The 20,048-nt window shown below is 32.1% G+C and overlaps 3 protein-coding genes across 6 annotated transcripts; 2 read left to right on the top strand and 1 right to left on the bottom strand.

The window, feature by feature from the left end:
* Positions 1–769: 769 nt before the first annotated feature.
* On the bottom strand, positions 770–5,606 carry LOC124840837 (uncharacterized). The gene is made up of 6 exons (XM_047316961.2): positions 5,248–5,606; positions 4,295–4,368; positions 3,020–3,169; positions 2,431–2,716; positions 1,679–1,912; positions 770–1,488 (listed from the first exon to the last, which is right to left on the bottom strand). The coding sequence occupies exons 1-6, from the start codon at positions 5,401–5,403 to the stop codon at positions 1,129–1,131; spliced, it is 1,260 nt and encodes a 419-aa protein (XP_047172917.1). The 5' UTR covers positions 5,404–5,606; the 3' UTR covers positions 770–1,128.
* Positions 5,607–11,914: 6,308 nt separating this feature from the next.
* Positions 11,915–17,726, top strand: LOC124840826 (DEAD-box ATP-dependent RNA helicase 3, chloroplastic-like). 2 transcript variants are annotated; one of them, XM_047316952.2, is made up of 10 exons: positions 11,915–12,432; positions 12,519–12,652; positions 13,046–13,457; positions 14,211–14,309; positions 14,743–14,967; positions 15,561–15,938; positions 16,337–16,477; positions 16,590–16,685; positions 16,807–17,138; positions 17,278–17,726. In XM_047316952.2, the coding sequence occupies exons 1-10, from the start codon at positions 12,007–12,009 to the stop codon at positions 17,363–17,365; spliced, it is 2,331 nt and encodes a 776-aa protein (XP_047172908.1). In that variant the 5' UTR covers positions 11,915–12,006; the 3' UTR covers positions 17,366–17,726. The 2 variants fall into 2 exon arrangements, with proteins under 2 accessions (XP_047172908.1, XP_047172907.1); XM_047316951.2 differs by having other exon boundaries at positions 13,043–13,457.
* Positions 17,727–18,550: 824 nt separating this feature from the next.
* On the top strand, positions 18,551–19,999 carry BNS (bonsai). Of its 3 annotated transcripts, XM_088091880.1 has the most exons (5): positions 18,551–18,711; positions 18,932–19,044; positions 19,153–19,206; positions 19,340–19,420; positions 19,733–19,999. In XM_088091880.1, the coding sequence occupies exons 2-4, from the start codon at positions 18,969–18,971 to the stop codon at positions 19,384–19,386; spliced, it is 177 nt and encodes a 58-aa protein (XP_087948006.1). In that variant the 5' UTR covers positions 18,551–18,711; positions 18,932–18,968; the 3' UTR covers positions 19,387–19,420; positions 19,733–19,999. The 3 variants fall into 3 exon arrangements, with proteins under 3 accessions (XP_087948006.1, XP_047172919.1, XP_047172920.1); XM_047316963.2 differs by lacking the exon at positions 19,340–19,420 and having other exon boundaries at positions 18,553–18,711; XM_047316964.2 differs by lacking the exons at positions 18,551–18,711; positions 19,340–19,420 and adding an exon at positions 18,721–18,847.
* The last annotated feature ends 49 nt before the right edge of the window (positions 20,000–20,048 follow it).

The raw sequence follows: 20,048 nt of genomic DNA, 5'->3' as shown, positions 1-20,048 counted from the left end.
AGTTATTTTTTATCAAACTTTTATTCTTAATGTGAATTTTTAATTAATTACTCGTGCATAATTTAGTTTGAATATTTTCACTTTTCATAAAACAGGTTGGCCGAAATGATAAGATGTTGCAACATGGTGCAGGAAGTAATAGCCTCTATTTAATTCTCAATTGTTAAAGAGGCAACGGTTCCCATATTTTTAAGTCCAAGTCAATCGAATAATCATTACACAAAATCACAGATTTCTGTCGACAGCATTCTCGTATCCTTAATCCAAGTCCATTCAAATAGAATCATTCCACTCAATCACAGAATGATTTCTGTCGACAACTTTCAATTGTAAATTTGTTCAATGCATTCTCGTATCCTTAATCTTGACATTACCGTAACTTTGTCAAACATATAAGCTTTAAAAATAAACAAAAAATAAATACAGAATTGACAAATTAGAGGTATGTCACATAGTAGAATAGTTTAACATTCAAAGCAATTTTCCAGGAGCAAAAAGTTATTAAAACATGAAGTAAAAAATATGACGAGTTAGCCGACCAAATTATTAAAAACATAACGTGACCAAGGATGGTTAAGACGAAGCTTCACATGAATAAAATGCTCTGCATTTTCAACCCAGAAATGGTAGAAAGGTAACTGAGATTCTGAGAAAACCTTCATCATCAGTAATATCTAGTATCAAACTCAAAATAAATATAAAAGGATTCCATAAACGTAAATAATGACAACAACATTACTATTAAGCATAAAAAACAAGAACCAATATCTTATGGTGTATGGGAGAAAAGAATCAATTAATTCTAAATCAATATTTTAGTATTTTTCATGTTTAAACTCTTAGGCACGTCAAGAAGTTCCGTATCTACAATTTACACACAGGACACAACCATTGGAGACAATTACAGTATTAAGACCGAGATCAACATCAAGGACTGCTTTGCTTAAGAGCGAGGCCGACTAGTTTACAGAAATGTATGTTCGCACATGATCTGCTTAATTCCTTTCCCAGAATTTAAGAAACCACAATCAGTTCTTTCCAAGCACAGAAAATATGTCGGATGCCCCTCTAATCTCCTCCAGCGATAACATGTTCCCCCTCAAACCTACCTCTGAATACTCGCCATGATCACCTACCACCAGCTTGATCAACAGCAGGAACTTCTTCAGGGTAACTGGATACATCCAAGTCAATAACGGTTAAGTCATATGGTTCCGGAGTAGAATTGGACAAATCCACAAGCAAGGAAGATTTCGTTGCAACAGAATTTGAATCATCAGGCAACGAATTTGAGGGACTGCTACTGGTAGAAGAAGACAAACTTGAGAGCTGTATGTCATCCAACTTGTTTCCAAACATATTCCTATTTCTTCTCACTGAATCCATCTCAGGCCCAATTGGAACAAAAGTTCGCGACCTGTACTTCTTAGTTCCCTCCTCACCTTCGCTGTGATTATAGAGAACATATTCGTGATACGTTGGTGCAAACTGCCACAAGTTTGATTAGTATCAAATTATCCGCAGAGAAAATATGAAAGCAAAGGAGATTCATAAATTTCAATAATAATATGGGGAACTAGAAATGCATTGTGGCATAACGGTTGCAAAGCCAGGCATAAGCCTGAAGCAAATGCCATGTTAACAGTGTTACAGACAGAGCATACAAAGCAAGACTCACCTGGTGCACTGTATCATGGTAAAAATCATTTAACTTCAAAGCATGCCCAAGGCTAGCAGTCAAACCATGGGATCCACCTATATTAGCACCGGCATATTCTTTGTATGGGAATGCATAAAAGTGCCCTACAGCAGCAACAAGCATCTCAACACAAATGATAAAATTTTGGAGCAGGGCAGCTTCATCGGCATCCTCAATGAATCCAGACTTTGCAGCAAGGAAGAATAACACACCCTAAGAAATGAAAATAAATAAATGTCACCTTGCTGCAACCCTCAACAGTAAAAAGAAAATATCCCTAGAACGAAACAACACCAAACTAACACTTAGTCATCTTTAAATTCTAAATAATTCCCACAGGACAGCAAGCTGTATATATATATATATATATAAGCAAAGGTGTTATAAATCCAGGGTATATCCAATGTCTGTTCAATAAAGATATATGACTTTATATCCCAAGATTTAAGACGCAAAATACTTATTTTCCTTCTTTTAAAGTGATGGAGGATTTATCTCCAAACAAGTTACAGCTCATCCCAAGATCAAACAGGACATCCTCATTTTACTTTACACTCATCCTTTCTGAAGGTCACAAGAAAACAGAAATACAATTTCTACTCTTCACAATGTACCCAAAAAACGACACTCTTTTTTCTGTTCTTCCTATACTAAAATATAACCAGCAACAAGATACAGTCAAAATTAAGAGAAAACAATGAACCATAAATATGAATGAGATGTAAAATCACCTGCCAATAAGTCAGGAATACAACAGATTTTATTATAATAAACTTTGGAACTGGATTAAATGGTTGAAGTAGATCCTTGCATGCCACATAAAACAAAGCAAGCACATAGAGAGCCATTGTATATGAGATCATATAAATGATCGTAAGATACAAGTATGACTGCTTTGGGCTGAAATTTCCATCTTTATACTTCCCATTTGCATAAAGTACGAGTGTAACAACAACTAAAATGGGCTTCAATATCACAAACTGCAGACATCCTTGCTTGCATTTTCGAATGAAACGCCTGAAATATAAGTTTTAGAAGTGAGAAATGAATGTATATTATCATGCTACCATATTATAAGCTTCTACTAAAATCCAATCCAATGCCTCTCTGGGATGTCTAAGTTATTTTTCAATAAATAATCCCCAAAAATAATTCTGCATATCGTGTGGCAAATGATCATTCTAGAACTTACAAGTTACAAAATAGGTAATAAAAAAACTCCATAGAAAATTCAAGGTATAGTTTTCAAGGAATATATAACTAACAATATTCTTGTACAAAAGCTTTTAGTCCAAAAATATGAATCAGATATAAACCCACCCATCCAGCGGTATAGGAGGAAAGCAACAAGTCATCAAGCAGAATGATGGCTTCAGAACTCGACCACTCAAACTTATTACAACAGCTCCAGGACCACCAACCCATGCCAGGCACAATGACAGAAAATTATAAATGACCCAAGCTTCATAGCTGAAACGGTAGACAAGAGAAATCAATCATGAAATTGCACCAGTCTAATAAACATAGGTTGGCAAAATTAAGTATAATTTTAGGACAACAAAAAAATTGCAAAGTGCACTTAAATTTCCAAACTAAAATGTAGTAGGCAAGTACGCTAAATAGTACAAAGCAGAGTGCATGGAGATGCGAGCAAGGAGAAGGAATTGCCTTCTTACTATTGTGCTTGCATATGAAAGCACTCTGCAGCAGCTATACCACCTTACTTACATCAACAATGGAATGATGTAACTTTTCTTAAACATTGGAAGCTACTCGGTACTGTAAAAATAAAAGGCTGTATTATCCCACCAGGTCCACTATATGAATCACACAAGGTTATTTGATTCGGTTAAAGACTAAATTTCAAAGATATTATTTACCATAACATAGGTCTTAACAACTTCTCCCAATATCCTTAAGAGTCTATCTCTCTTTCTCCTTCCGCAAGACCAATCAATTCTCATCATCGTTGGATCCAATTGTCTTCTTCATATGTTTACACTACCTTAACCAGTGCAACATTAGTATCTACTAGCATGTAATTACTTTATATCACGTGTTTTCTTGTTTGATCACAAGTTCATTTTAAAATTCTCACTTCTACTACTCTCACCCTTATTCTTAATATCCCTTTGAAATCCAACATTCATTGTCATTAACAGAATATAGCTGGAGAGCAATATGATAAAGCTTGCCTTTGAGCTTAGTAGGTACTTTGCAATTACAAATAACACACCCATTTTAGTCATCGTGCTGGAAGTTATTGTCTAAAGGTAAAAATTTAAGCAAAACATTCACATGTTTTCATATATGCTCTGAGGAAAAATCAATCTTGTTGAAGAATTACCCAAATGTTTTACTCCTAGGAATTTGAGCCTATTTAGAGTAGGGTACCATAGCAGATAGTTCTGAATAGAAAGACAATAAATAACTACTTCTAAGGCCTCCTATGTCACAGTCAGTGTAGAATAACAATATGCAATTCATGTACCACAGGTAACCATTAATCACAACCAAAACATAAAAAAAAAAGGAATTCAGACTAAACATCAGCAAGAATCAAGAAAATAGAGAAAGAAAGAAAGATGAACTTACACTTCCCGGATAGAATTAAAATAAATTGAACTCCCAGGTATTACAAGGGACAAGAATGACATTAGTGCATAAACCTGTAAAAGAAAATTAAACTAATAAATGTTTAAAATTAATCATAAAAAGAAATTTTATATAACTCAGAATGATGGTATTCCCAGTGAAATTTCAAGAGAGCAATGAAACGAAAATGAAGATGAAAGTAAAGAACCAAGTAAATGTCAAGAAATATACAGATAAAAACATGTGGTGGTAGGTAACTGCAATTACAAAGAAACAGAAAAATTCGGTCTTCAGGCATATCAAACTAAGCAACTAACACTGTGTCTGGAGGAGTTTCCATGCTCCCTCACCTAGCTTTCAGAAGTGACAAATGGGATTGTGCAAAAAAAATTATATATATACCACGTTCGGTCGTTATTTCCTGGAATCAAGTTTGCGCATAAAGTCAAGGGTGAAAATGTAGCCTTTGAGTTGAGCAGCAAATTTCCCTATAGAATTGCTTTAGAGAGAAATTGTTTCCGAACACAGATCACTTCACTTACATGCTAAAACTCATTTTTTACCAAAAAAAAATTATACAAAATCAAGGCCTTTAGCATCAAATTTGCAAACCCACTCCTCGCTGAAACACACTAAATATAGTTGGCACAGAACAAATAGTTAAACAATTAGGTCAACCAGTTACCAAGCTGTAGTTAAGAAAATCCAGTCCCGGAAACAAAAACTCTCTGCATTAAGACGATGAATAAAGAACAGCACACAATATGATAACCCAATTAACATTTCCGCCCCAAGATTTCCAGTGAAGAAGTTCAAAGGTTTTTGTATGAAGTGAAACGGTTAGTCCAATTACGAAAAGCGACTAAATATTGACAGTGAGAAGAAACCCTAGTTGAAACCATCAGATGAATGAATTGATGAGGTGGTTGAGGTGAAATGAAAAAGTAACTCACCGGAACCATGAAAACAATCCGAACGATGAAGCGCTGATAAGTGGGCTCAGTGTAATTGAGAAGGTGTCGGTAAATGTGAAGAACGGCCAAAGCGATAGCTGCAACGGTGCAAAAGAAAGCGACGACGTAGAGGAACAAAGGCACCAGAACCCCCATTCCGGGTTCCCTTCAAGCTTCGGAAAGCGAAAACCCTAACGACAATCGAAGATTGAAGGAATTGGAGAAAAGGCAACGAGGGAGGATCCGCTAAGTTTAAAGCGAATAATTGGAGAAGAAGATGAATGCTTCACTGTCACCAATAATGGCGACTGCTGGCTTTCCAAGGAAAATCAAAATTGGAAACTCGTCATAACAGCTATGCAAATACAATGCTTTTTTGTTTTTAACTTGGAGAATTAATTGCGTTTTTAAGTTTCATTTAACTATCGTAATTGTGTTTTCAAATACGATAAATCAATCATTTAACTGTCTTACGTTTTACTTATGTGATGGAACTATATTATTTTGGTCCGTATTTAATCATCTCAATTGATTTACTTAGAAATGTTATAATTTTAATTTTTTATGTAAAATTTGTTGACGTATTATTCGCCACTAATACACGGAGCGTGCATCACACGCCGTTGTCACGAGATTCTCCCTTAGACCCTTCCTTCCAACACGCTATGAGAAAATTCATTGTCTATGACAAACCTTGTTTCGGTTGATAATTATTTTATATTTTATCAAAATAATCTTTATTTTATTTAATAAATTTGATTTTAGAAAATACATTGATTAACGGTTGACTAAATTATTTTCTTAAATAGATTTTAAAAAGATAAATATGTTTCTGTTATTCATGTATTACGTAAAATTGAAAACAATTTTCTATCAAAACTTTTTACATTATTTGGTTTATATTTTTAAAATTATTGATTTTTATTTTAATATTGTTAAAGTTTATTCTATTTGACAAACCGTATTTCAATTCAAGACTAGAGACGTTGATACGTGTGGTGACACATATTTGACATATGTTATTTATTTTATTTAATAAATTTGATTTTAGAAAATACATTGATTAACGGTTGACTAAATTATTTTCTTAAGTAGATTTTAAAAAGATAAATATATTTCTGTTATTCATGTATTACGTAAAACTGAAAACAATTTTCTATCAAAACTTTTAACATTATTTGGTTTATATTTTTAAAATTATTGATTTTTATTTTTATTTTAATATTGTTAAAGTTTATTCTATTTGACAAACCGTATTTCAATTCAAGATTAGAGACGTTGATACGTGTGGTGACACATATTTGACATATGTTATTTATTTTATTTTTTAATGAAAAAAAATTAAAAAGAAAACAGTACCGTTTAAAAATGATACGTTTAAATTAGGGAATTTTGATGCTGAATTGGGATTTTGTTTAACATATAAGATAAATTTTTAAGTTGTTAAAATATAGGGATTAAAACCAATGTTTTAAAAAATACAAGAATCAATTGGTATGAAAGTTTTGATAAAAAAATATTTCCAATTTTACATAATACTCCCCAGACAAAAAGCATATTTATTCATATTTTAAAATTATAATTTTAAGTTTTAGTATTTATTATATATGTGAAATATTCAGCTTGATTGTTTATACATATGAAAATATGAAATCTAACAATTGATTTACTATACTATTGCAAAAATACAGACTTTGGAGAAAAGCAGATGATATGATTTTATTGCACTGATAAAGTAAAATCGACATTACACTTAATGTCGTTATTTTAGGTAAAAGATAATAACGCAATTTTTCATAGAAATAACACAAGTAGTGTGAAACTGTGTCAATCGTTGATATTTCGAGTTTGATGTGGTATCGGAAACTTGCAATGCTTTACAAGACTATGTGAAATAAAATTAAGCAAATATTTTATTAAGATTCCCATTTAAATTAAAACTATTTGATTTTTTTATTTGCTCGCATCTAACATTAATTCAAATATCTAAACATTAAATTAAATATGCACTAATTCGTTTTACTTACGGATAGTTTCCGCTTTATGCTGACCAGTGGAAATACAATTACTTTTGTTTTTATGTCCCTTTCTGTAACAAAAATAATGAATATCACAAAAAATGTGATATAACTATTGTTATAATAAAAAATTTATCAAAACATAAAAATACTATATTTTTTATTGATTGTCGTCAAGGGTAATTTATTGTAGATAGTAAAAACTACAAAATCGGTGAAAAAGGATAAAATAGAGCAAAAATAAATAGGTGAAAAAAGTGTCACATTTGTTGTTGTCTTGTCATATTAATTTTAGGAGGTTTACTCCTTACACCATATTTTTTTTTTAAATTTTAAAATTATTCTTTATGTTAAAATATCCTACATCTTTAAAAAAATTTCTTCAACGGATATCGACATGTGTTAAAAAAAAAATACTTCAACGGATATCGACATCTGTTGAAGAAAAAATACTTCAACGGATATGTCACATCCGTTAATGAATGTGGTTACACTGTTCAATTTTTTTTTTAGTTTTTTTTATTAATTTAATATTTTGTATAATTTATTATATTTTAAATTAACATATAAATATTATTTTATTTTATTTTAAATTTATTACATAATTATATATAAATTAAATTTATTTAATTTAATTAAATAATTATTATTAATTTAATTTATATATTATTATTTAATTAATTATTATAATATTTTCATATTATTAATTAAACTGTGTCACCTCTGTAAGTTTTTTTTAAGTTTATTTATTTATTATATTTTAAATTAATATATAAATATTATTTTATTTTATTTAAAATTTATTACATAATTATATATAAATTAATTTTATTTTATTTAATAAAATAATTATTATTAATTTAATTATATATTATTATTTAATTAATTATTATAATATTTTCATATTATTAATTAAAGGGATGTGCCACATCCGAATGTGACGACATAAGTAAAGTTTCTTTTTTTTAGTTTATTAATTTATTATATTTTAAATTAATATATAAATATTATTTTATTTTAATTTAAATCTATTACATAATTATATATAAATTAACTTCATTTTATTTAATAAAATAATTAATATGTATTATTATTTAATTAATTATTATGATATTTTTTATATAATTAGTTAAACGGATGTATCACATCCGTTAGCGGACATGATTACATTCGTTAAGTTTTTTTTTTTTTTAGTTTTTAGTTTATATCAAAGGTGAAACGGATGTTGACATCTGTTGAAGGTGAAACGGATGTTGACATCGGTTAAAGGTGAAACAGATGTCGACATCCGTTTATTGAAAGGACAAATTAGGTATGAGGTGGTGCAGGAAGTATTTGATGGTAGTGCAGGAAGTATTTGATGGTAGCATGGAGCAACACTCTATTTTTATTGGTTTAGACACTTGCGTATTTAATTATGTGTGTCCATTTACAAAATTGAAGGGCTTAATGCATGAATGGACAAGCTTTTCTAATGGGGTGTTGCTCCCTTCACCACCACACCTTTCTCCCTCCACCTCCCATTTACTATTTTGTCCTTAAGTAAAATTTTTTTTAGGGTTATTTTTTAATTTTATCCATTCACAACCTATTCCACTAATAACTTATTCCAGTCTTTCGTATATGAGTAAAATATTTTTCTTTTATTTTAACATTATATTTCTTCTTCTCTTTCTTTTGTCGGTGTGAGATACTACAAGTTGTAAAGGTTGATGGTGGTGGAAAGAATTATCAAGCAGTCTCCCTCTCGTGGTGCAGTGTCGCTCTCGTGGTGCAATGTGTGGAGTGGTGCAGTGCGTGTGTTACTTCCTCAAGGTGCGTATTCGAATAAACCTTCAAATAAAACCCTAAAATAAAAAACGTAACCTTTAAACAGAGGTGACATCCTTTAACGGATGTCAAAATCCTTCAATGGATGTCAAAATCCTTCAACGGATGTCAACATCCTTCAACGGATGTCAACATCCTTCAACGGATGTCAACATCCTTCAACAGATGTCAACATCCGTTTAAGGAAAAAACGGATGTCAACATTCGTTTAAGGAAAAAACGGATTTTGTTTTTTCCTTAAACGGATGTTGACATCCGTTGAAGGATGTCACCTGCGTTTTTAATTTTAGGGTTTGTTTTATTAGTTTATTCTTTATTTTAGAAATATTTTAATAATTTAATTTAAATGTTTTGATTTATTATTTTTGAATATATTTTTAGTGTATTTTAATAATGTAAGGAAAATGAAGAAGAAAGAAACAGATGAGGAGAAGTGAAACTAAGAAGACAAATGGAGTTGTAGAGTAAAACTGAAGACAAATTGTTAAACGGAATTGAGAGATGGAAAGATTGAGTGCAGGGAGTAAAGTAAGAGAACTAGGTTTGAAATAAATTAAAATAGTATAAGTAAAAAATTTTAATTTGAGGATATAATTGGAATTAAAAAAAATTGGGGAGGTGGAGGGAGAAAGATGTGGTGGTGGAGGGAGCAACACCCTTTCTAATGATTATATTCTAATCTAATAACCTTACTTCACCTTCTTATGTTTGTGGGGAACAAATTTTTTAAACGTTTACCTATCGTTCTTTAAGCAACATGCATTGTCGTACTTAACTTTACCTTGCTAATAAAAAAAATACTTTCTTCTTTCTCATACCACAAAAATTTACTTTGTAATATTATTAACTTTTGAATCACATAGATATTTAGAAAAAAATAAAAGCAGAACAAATTTAATGTTTCCAAAACTAAATTTGATTAATCACGGTATGCTACAAAAAGATAAAAAGTTTTGAATACCAATTTGTCCGGTGTCATTCCTTAAGTACGAGAATGACAATGAGATCCTACAACCTAATATATATACACACACACACTCGATTTCTTATCCAATAAATCTTTTAAATTAAAAAAAAATACTTTAAATATAATCCTAAGAATAGTATTTTAACTAATTTGAAGTTAGAAAAAAACATGTTCTTACTCTCGTATCTATAGCTTTTAAGAACAGTTCAACTCTAATCCAAAATATATAATGTTTTTCTTTCATGTTAATTTAAGCTTATAAGAATTAAATGAAGTGAAGTGAAAAAAAAAATTCGCAATGAGTTTAAAACGGTAATACGAGATTTAACCAATATCTACTTTTGTACTTATTTCAGATAAATTGTCTCACTTTTTATTTATTTTATGTTTAAATTTAATTTAGACAGACTTAATTTTTTGACTTACTTACGATATTGGCATTTGAAATTATATTTAAAAATAAACAAATTTTTTACTCAATTGATTGTGGTGAATTGGATTTAACATAATAATGTAAAAAATTCAACTAAACCCAATTCAATATTTTTACCTTGTGTTTGGGTTGAAGAATGAATTTAGAGAGTAAAGGTGAGTGAATTTGAAAGGATAGTTTAAATTAAAAAAGAAGTATAAGAAAAAAGAAAAAAATTATAAAAATTCGTAAATAAATTAATTAATGTGGAGGATAAAAAATGATTTTAATAAATGATTTTTAATTTATTTATTAATTTTAATATAAAATGTACGTTAACAAAAAAATAAATTTATTAATTTAATTATTCTTTTATTTATAATAATAATAAAATATTAAATGTTTAATTTAATTTTAATTGATTATTTTTAATATAATATAAGATTTTTTTATAAATAAAAATTAATATAAAATATACCAAACTCAATTTCTTAGTATACCCGCGAAAATCTAATATATATATATATATATATATATATATTTTTTTTTTTCCCATGATATTGTGCCTTTTTTTTGAAAAAAATATATCATTCTTTGTTTTTTCTTTGGGAGCAAACTATTTTTTGCATTTGGATTGGACGATAGATATGAAAAAGTGAAAATGAGAGAATCTGAGAGAAAAAAATTTGTTCTTTTAGATTAAAAGAAAAATGTTTTAGTATTGTTATTATTTATATTATTTATTATTTTATTATTATTAATCGGGATACTTAATATAATTAATATTTTAGTATTGTTATTATATTATGGGTAGACTTTTTCCGATTTTCTCTCAGGAAAGTTTCCAAAATAATATCACGTTCTATTTTACATCGTTTTTTCATCTTTAATCTTAAATAAACGCTCTCTTATTTTCCGTGATTGGAAACAAACATCTTCTTACATATTAAAAAAAACATTTCAAATATACAGACATATTAAATAAAATAATGTATTGATACTTGTACTAAGATGCTTTTCAGTATTCAAAGTTTTTAAATACAATCAAATTTAACTTAACTCGTGAAAATCACAACATATACTTCATATGTAATTAAGTGTTTTTACTAAATCCGCATAAGTATTTTTGAGAAAAGAAAAATCTTAGAACTCTAATTAAATATACTGACTCAGTAAACATTTCCACTAACACGTGCTTATGGAGTGGTTAATAAAGGAACATTCTTTTGAATTGTTTTCTGAACAATTATTTCTTCAGAATAAAAAATAATATTTACATACCTATGAGAAAGTTTAAATTAAAAAATATAAAAGATTGAATAAAATATGTTTAAGAAGGAAAATTTTGAAAGAATGAGAGGATAAGGGAATTTTGAAAATGTAAAAATATCTAATAATGGAGAGTGTATATATCTGGAGGAAGCAGAGCAAGGTGGAGGTTGGAAAGGCCATACATTCATTCCCAAACGACGTGGCCTCTCACCACTGCCCTTATCATCTTCCTCACTCACTCTATCTCTTCCTCTCCAAAAATGGCTTCTCTCGTAGGCGTTTCTTCCATTTACCAAACGCCTGCTCTCGAACACTACCAGAGGCCAAACTCTACTTCCACTTCCTCCGTTAGGTTGCAATGTTTGGACTCCAAGTCTCACTTCAACAACCTCCTCCGAGCCCACCGCCACTCCCCTGGGCCCACCTTCAAAACGGGCCTCAAGCCCACTCCCACTTTCCTCCCCTCCGCCATCGCCACGCCCAATTCCTCCCTCCTCAGCGAAGAAGCCTTCAAAGGACTCGGCCGCCACTTCGACCAAACCGACCACCAATTCGAACACTCCTCCGATTCTCTCCCCTCCGAACCCTCCAACCCCGACGAACTCGACATTTCCAAGCTCGACTTGCCCTCGCGCCTCGTTGATTCCCTCAAGAGCCGCGGGATTACTCACCTTTTCCCCATTCAGGTTCGTTTCTTTTCCTATCCTTTTACCTGTTAGGGTTACACTAGCGGTTTGTCATCAACATTTAGCTTCATTTTGTGCGTGATTAGAGAGCGGTATTAGTACCTGCACTACAAGGTAGAGATATCATTGCTCGAGCGAAGACCGGTACTGGAAAGACACTAGCGTTTGGAATTCCAGTTATTAAAGGCCTCACTGAAGATGAAGATGAGCCTTCTCTCAGGTAATCATTGTTCATGTGTTGCACTCTGCTTCTTTTAACTATGAGTATTGGTTTTATTAATTTGCTGCTCCCGTGCTCTGCAGACTGGGTCTGTGTCAACTTTTCATTTTAGTCATTATAACAACGAACTCTACGTTTTAGTCCCTACACAAGCAAATTTTATATGTTTTAGATCCTGTTGTTAGTTTTGTGGCGCCACAAAATGGAGGCACATGGGCTAAAAATGTATAAAAAAAGTTGGTGTATGGACTCAATGGTTGGATTTTTAGATACAGGGGCTAAAATAAAAAGTTAATGTAGGCATAGGGATCAAATGATTGAATAAACCTATAAATTATACATGATGGTTTTTGTCGTGGCCATATTGATGCGGTTGTTTCTCTGTTGCAGAAGGTCTGGTAGGCTTCCCAGAGTTTTGGTGCTGGCCCCTACGAGGGAGTTGGCGAAGCAAGTGGAGAAGGAGATAAAGGAATCTGCTCCTTATCTCAACACTGTTTGTGTTTATGGTGGTGTTTCTTATGTTACTCAGCAGAGTGCTCTTTCACGAGGTGTAGACGTGGTGGTCGGCACCCCAGGGAGAATTATTGACTTGATTAATGGGAAGAGCCTTAAGCTGAATGAGGTTCAGTATTTGGTGCTTGATGAAGCAGATCAGATGCTTGCTGTTGGGTTTGAGGAGGATGTGGAAGTGATTTTAGAGAATCTCCCTTCTCAGAGGCAGAGCATGCTTTTCTCTGCCACCATGCCTGCTTGGGTGAAGAAGTTGGCGAGAAAATATTTGAACAACCCACTCACAATTGATTTGGTGAATTTTTGTTACTTTTGTCTTACACTCTAATAACCTGTCTCTGTCTCTCTCTTTCTCACACACAAACACACATGCACTAGTCTATTGATGACTCTGTTTATAGAGTGCGGTGTAAACAGATAGTACAGCATATGATTGTACCAAAAATATATTATATGTACAAAGATTTTGTTGTGAAGAGCATTACGTACATATGTAATCTTGGCCTGTATATATGCATATGCTGTTCCATGCAAGCTGGTTTGAAATTTAGTGTTAAGGTCGTTGTCTAATGCTGTCTGGAGTTGACTTAAATATTTATAGAGTGTGGTTTAGATGCTCATATAACTAAATTTGACAAAATAGATGATTACCATATTCATCTTGTCGAACTTACATTGCTTACAAGCATACGCCATTGTTCATAATATCCTAAAGTGAGTGGTGATGTGGTGAAATTTCTGTCATTTGTCTTGGCGCGCACTATGCTATGATTTGGAGACAAAAAGGAAATATTCATGTGTGGACTACATTATAATCTATATGCATCTGCTCTCTGATCTTCAAATTCATTCTGTTTAGCATTAACATTAGCCTTGGTCTTAATTACTTTTAGTTTTCGTGGTCCTATTTTCAAATGATTCAGGCATAATTGTGCATACTAGTGTTTAAGTTGTTGTATGATGCGAGTTGAATCTTAATTACAATGCATTATAATGTGAAGATCATATATTATGATTATAATAATGCCTTTTCTTTTCTTTGAAACAGGTTGGCGATGAAGAAGAAAAGCTCGCTGAAGGGATAAAACTTTATGCTATATCAGCTACTGCCACTTCTAAGCGGACAATTCTCTCTGACCTCGTAACTGTAAGTTATCTGTTAAAGTTTTCTACCTTACATTGATGTTCATATTCTCTTCAGTTTGCATTGTGAGAGTTTTGTTTAGTCATCATATTGAGTTATATAACTAGTTAACAGTTTAAGTAACAAACAGATATAATCTAATAAGATCAAATGTTTTGTTGAATATTTAATGCAATGCGTATTTAAACAGATAGTCTACCAAATTTTCTTAACTCTATAATCTACAAATTGATAATTTTCGTTATCTGTTTGTTTTGAAAATCATCAAATCCATTACTTCCTACCAAGTTATCTAATTTCTGGATTTTATGCACTCAAAACAAACTTATTAAATCAGTTAATTTTTCTATTTCTGATGGTTTACAATCTACTATTTCTCCAGGAATTTTTTGGGGGCAGGAGTCAATAATTTTTCTTACTGTTCCTTGTCTTTCAGGTTTATGCAAAGGGTGGGAAGACTATTGTATTTACACAGACAAAAAAAGATGCTGATGAAGTATCATTGGCATTAACAAATAGTATAACGTCTGAAGCACTGCATGGCGATATATCTCAGCATCAGAGAGAAAGAACATTGAATGGTTTTCGGCAAGGAAAATTCACAGTGCTTGTTGCTACTGATGTTGCAGCTCGTGGACTTGATATTCCAAATGTTGATTTGGTGAGTCCAAAGATTGCTTCCCAGTGTGCATTTTAACCATCTGATCTCCCTCATGGACTTATTATTTATTAGCTTAGAGTTAATGCTGACGAGTCTGTGGATTAATAAAGCAAATCACTTGAGTAATTTTATGCTGGCACTTAGGTTATTCAATAGCGGATTCGTGATCTAGTTATAATTTTTTTGGAATTTAGGGTTAAATAGTTTGGGATGTCTTAACCCTAGATTGGACTAGAAATTTATTGCCTATTCTGATGTGTGATTTGTCTAGTCTTATTGGGTGCTTGCCATGGTAAAATTAAGGTCTCCCATTTTGTTAAAATGATTACATTTGGCTTTTTCTTCAGTCTTTTCCACTGTTCACCGTCTCATCCGAATAAGGATTTAGAATTTTATATTTGATAAACTGTGGACATAAAATGTTTTTATTTTAATATTTTTGTTTAACTATTTCTTCACAATTGAATCTGTTCAGAGAAGTTTAAAATCTCTATTTGAATTGGAGGTTTCTATTTTAATGTCTTGGCTTGCTCTAAAACGTTATATCTTCTCAACGTATTGAAAAGCTTATTGGTGCTACCTGTTTCATTCAGATTATCCATTATGAGCTCCCCAATGATCCTGAGACTTTCGTACACCGCTCTGGTCGTACTGGTCGTGCTGGAAAACAAGGTACTGCCATTCTGTTGTACACCAGTAGCCAGAGGAGAACAGTTAGATCCCTTGAACGTGATGTAGGCTGCAAGTTTGAATTTGTTAGTCCGCCGGCTATGGAAGAGGTCTTGGGGTCATCTGCCGAACAGGTTGTTGCCACACTTGGTGGAGTTCATCCGGAATCTATTCAGTTTTTCACCCCAACTGCACAAAAACTGATCGAAGAACAAGGAACAACTGCCCTTGCAGCTGCCCTTGCACAACTTAGTGGATTTTCCCGACCTCCATCATCCCGGTCTCTTATCACCCACGAACAGGTGTTGTGAATCTTATATTTCCCTTGTTATCCAGTCTATCAAGTAACCACTTTCTAAATGTTGCCTTCATATTTAAGTAACGTATTACTTGCAATTGAACCAGGGTTTTTATTTTAACAATTGCTCGGAAAGACTATCCAAATGACAATAATACTAATCCATGATCCAAATCAGTGTATCTTTACCTTTAAAATATTTAAAAATAGTGTCTTCAGGGTCATTCCCTAGTTCATGGAGGTTACAAAGCATGGCCTGTGCCCTGTGGATATTTCATTTGCTTTATTACGTGTTCGATTATTATCTAAATAAGGACATACCACCTGGAACAAACACTATCGGATGCTTGATGTTTTATGTTGATTTTTAACTGCTTTTTCTTAAACTGTTTTGTATTTCAGGGATGGACTACGTTGCAACTAATTCGGGATTCGGAAAATAGTAGATATTTTTCTGCAAGATCAGTCACTGGGTTTCTTTCTGATGTTTTTTCATCAGCTGCTGATGAAGTTGGAAAAATCCATATAATTGCAGATGAAAGGGTTTGTATCCGAGTTATTTTCTCGTTTTTATTTTTTATACTTTCTACTTGGAACTTCAATCCTATTGGGAACGCAACCACAGTTCAAACGATTTGACATTGTGCCCACACAGGTTCAAGGAGCCGTTTTTGATCTTCCCGAGGAGATTGCTAAAGAGTTGCTTACTAAGGACATACCACCTGGAAACACCATTTCCAAGATCACCAAGGTATATTACAATATTTGAATTGTAATTCTTTGTTGTCTCTACTGTTCTCTTCTTCGTATACTGGCGCTAAAATTATTGTACAAATTATATAAACGCATTGCATCTTACTTTGTATTGGCAGCTACCTCCTTTGCAAGATGATGGGCCTCCAAGTGATTTCTATGGGAAGTTCGCTGACAGAGAACGAGGTAACCGAAGAGGATCTACTTCTAGGGGAGGTTTTACTTCTAGGGGAGGAAATTTTGCTTCTAGGGACCGGAGAGGTTTTAAGACCTCAAGGGGATGGGATGGGGAAGACTCTGATGATGACGACTTCAGTGATCGATCTAGTAGGAGAGGTGGTAGAAATTTTAAAACTGGTGGCAATAGCTGGTCTCGAGCAGGAGGTAAAAGCGGTGGGGATGATTGGCTAATTGGAGGTAGACGATCAAGCAGGCCTTCATCATCAGACAGGTTATAATAGGCATTCAATGATCAAATAGTTCTTTAAATTTTTTGTTTAGAATTTTCATCCTGTGCGAATTACAATACCCTCTCGTGTGATATTTATTTAGTCTCTGTGTCACTGATATGGCATGAATGTGCATTGCAGATTTGGAGGGGCCTGTTTCAATTGTGGGGAATCTGGGCATCGTGCATCAGATTGTCCAAAATCTTCAAACCGGCGAAGCTTTTTTTAAGTTCCCACATTTTTTTGGGGCGCCGCTTTGACCAAGATAGATATGAACTTCTGCCACTGTTATTGGCCTGATGGGTTCCGGAAAATCGAAGCATGCTTACCGAAAGAGTTACAGAACCAATATTAATTTGCATCTCACGTGTTGGCGTGATCTCCTTAGGGAACTCTTTTTTGTGTCTATGAAATGTAGTATTTGTTTGGGCTAAGAATAGTGCTTTATCTTCTTTTTGGGTTGGGTTTAAGGGATTAGTTGTATGGTCCTGTATTCTTCTCAACTTGTTATTTAATATCTTTTTGAACCTTCCGGGTTTAGGAACAGACTGGAAAAATGAATGAAAGATGAAATCCTACAGGTTTATGCATCTTTTATTATCATAAGGTAAAATTTGAATTAATCATCTTTTATTATCATAAGATAAAAGTGAACATACATGAGTATGTTTTCATTAATATGAATTAAAATGCCATTATAAATAGTTACAGCTCTTAGTAGTTAGTATTTTTTTCTCATAAATAAAAGACATGTTCTAATCAAACAACAAACTGTTTATTAAGTAATGTTAGTTGCTTTTTTACTAAATAATGTTTTGGAAAAAAAAATTTAAAAACAAAGACACACACACACAAATTTAATTAAGATGCATTTATATTGTAAGTTTTTTCTTACTAATTATCGGATAATAATTTCTTCAAAATTATGTGACCTTTATATTAATTGATAGTATAAAAATCTTATACTAAGAATAAATAAAAAAATTTGTTTTGTTTACAATACACATATTTGAATTAACATAAACATAAAATAACTCTCATGTGATTTTAAAACCATTTGAATATGTATTATATGCTCACAATTTTATAAAAAGAAAACTGACTATAAAGGTTTCTTAAAAAATATTATAACATAAAAAAATATACATATTTTTTTTAAGGATAAAATCACAGTATTCCAATTAATAAGCATTAAAAAACAAAGATATAATTTTCACAATAAGTACTTAACATATAAAAAGAATAACGGTATGTGTATATTGTGTATAGAAATGTGTTCTGTCTTGCTTGCTAGAATAATTATGTTAAACAGTTATATCCCTTTTTAGTAGGTTATAAGTGTTATATCTCATTTAGTTTTCTACAATTTTAAACTTTGTTCCTTTTGTGTAAAGAAAGAGTTGGAACATCTCAAATATTTTTTTATTTTATATATATTTTTATTGCTGATAAATAAAACAGTTTGAAAATATTCACTATAATCAATTCGCTAAAGCCGTATAAATGTATTTAATAATAATTTGAAGCGGGACAGGGACAGCACGACCTCTGATTGATCAACTCAGTATCAGATCGGTACCTTTTGCTCCTTTTCTCCATTTACATCATCTTTTTCCGAGTCTTCAATTTCATTTTCTTCTTACCATCTTCTTCGATTTCTTTATTACTTGAGATTGTTCTTGCATCTTAGCTGTGGGAAACTAAAATTTAGGTTTTGCATACGAAAACATCCACCCTTTTTGTTTGCATTAATCAATTTATTTAGTTTTATACAATGACAATTCACATTGAACAGGAAAGCGACCAGCCTTGGTGAAAATCAAAAAAAGAAAATGGCAGAACTGAGTTTGGGAATTCTAATTGACATTGTTGATGAAGAATGGATGAGAGACACTCTCCCTGATGATGGTATGTAGCTTTTATTTTCCTTCCCTCCCTCTGGCAAGGATCTTTTTGTTCATCTTAATATCCACTTGGGTATGTGATGGGCCCATACCTTTCTTGCTGTTATTACAGATCTTCCACTGCCCCCAACACTGGTTGTAAGGACAGATGATACTGAGGACTCAAGTATGTCTCTTCGTTGACAACTTCAGTAATATTTTGTGGACTATCAATTTCTTCAGTTTGGTTCGGAAAAACAGTTTTGATTGATGTTGCATTATCTAAAACTACGTTGATATACTGGTCTTCGTGAATTCAGACAAATGTTCATATGTTGGAGTTGGAGTTGGATTCGCAATGAATTGATTTTGAATTAAAAATCGACCCAGTCACACACTGAGTAGGTTTTTTTTTTTTTTTTTAAAGATACCCTCGTTTGTTCATTAAAATTTAATTAGTAACCTCAGAAGATACCAAATTATATCAAACTGGTGTGCTGAAAAGATTTTCTTTTTGAAGAAAATCACACATTTGTGCATTGACATGTAACAGCATCCTTAGAAGAAGATACAAAAATATGAAATTGGTTTGCGAAATATATTATCGTTAATGGGTTTGTTAAGAATTCATTGTTGGCAAGATGACTCTCTATTGAAGGGTTGTATCTAATTTTCTTGACTATTATAACAGTGTACTTTGCTATGTGTCACAGATCAGGAGACTCAACAAGTTAACGTGGATGCTTGGCACGATCTTGCCTTGGGTCAAGAATAGAAGTTTCATTTACTTTTATGTTATGCTTTGTAGTTAGTGAGTACAGATGATGCTTCCTGTTTAATGAATTCAAAGTTTATAAACATGTTAAGGTAAGGAATTGTTAAAAGTTTATAAACCTGATATGGTATTACTGAATTGTGTCATTGCTGAATACTATTTGTTTTACTGTCATGAAAGCACTCTTGGATTTTTGCTGGTTTAAGCAACTTTAGGGCATCCCCGAGCCTAAGGGTTATTGGTACGCTCAGAAG

This window comes from Vigna umbellata, chromosome 5 (genome assembly GCF_029865625.1).
Source record: "Vigna umbellata cultivar VRB3 chromosome 5, Vumbellata_1.0, whole genome shotgun sequence".
Lineage (NCBI taxonomy): Eukaryota > Viridiplantae > Streptophyta > Magnoliopsida > Fabales > Fabaceae > Vigna > Vigna umbellata.
The sequence above is the reverse complement of the archived record's forward strand: the minus strand, read 5'-3'. Positions and strand labels throughout refer to the sequence as shown.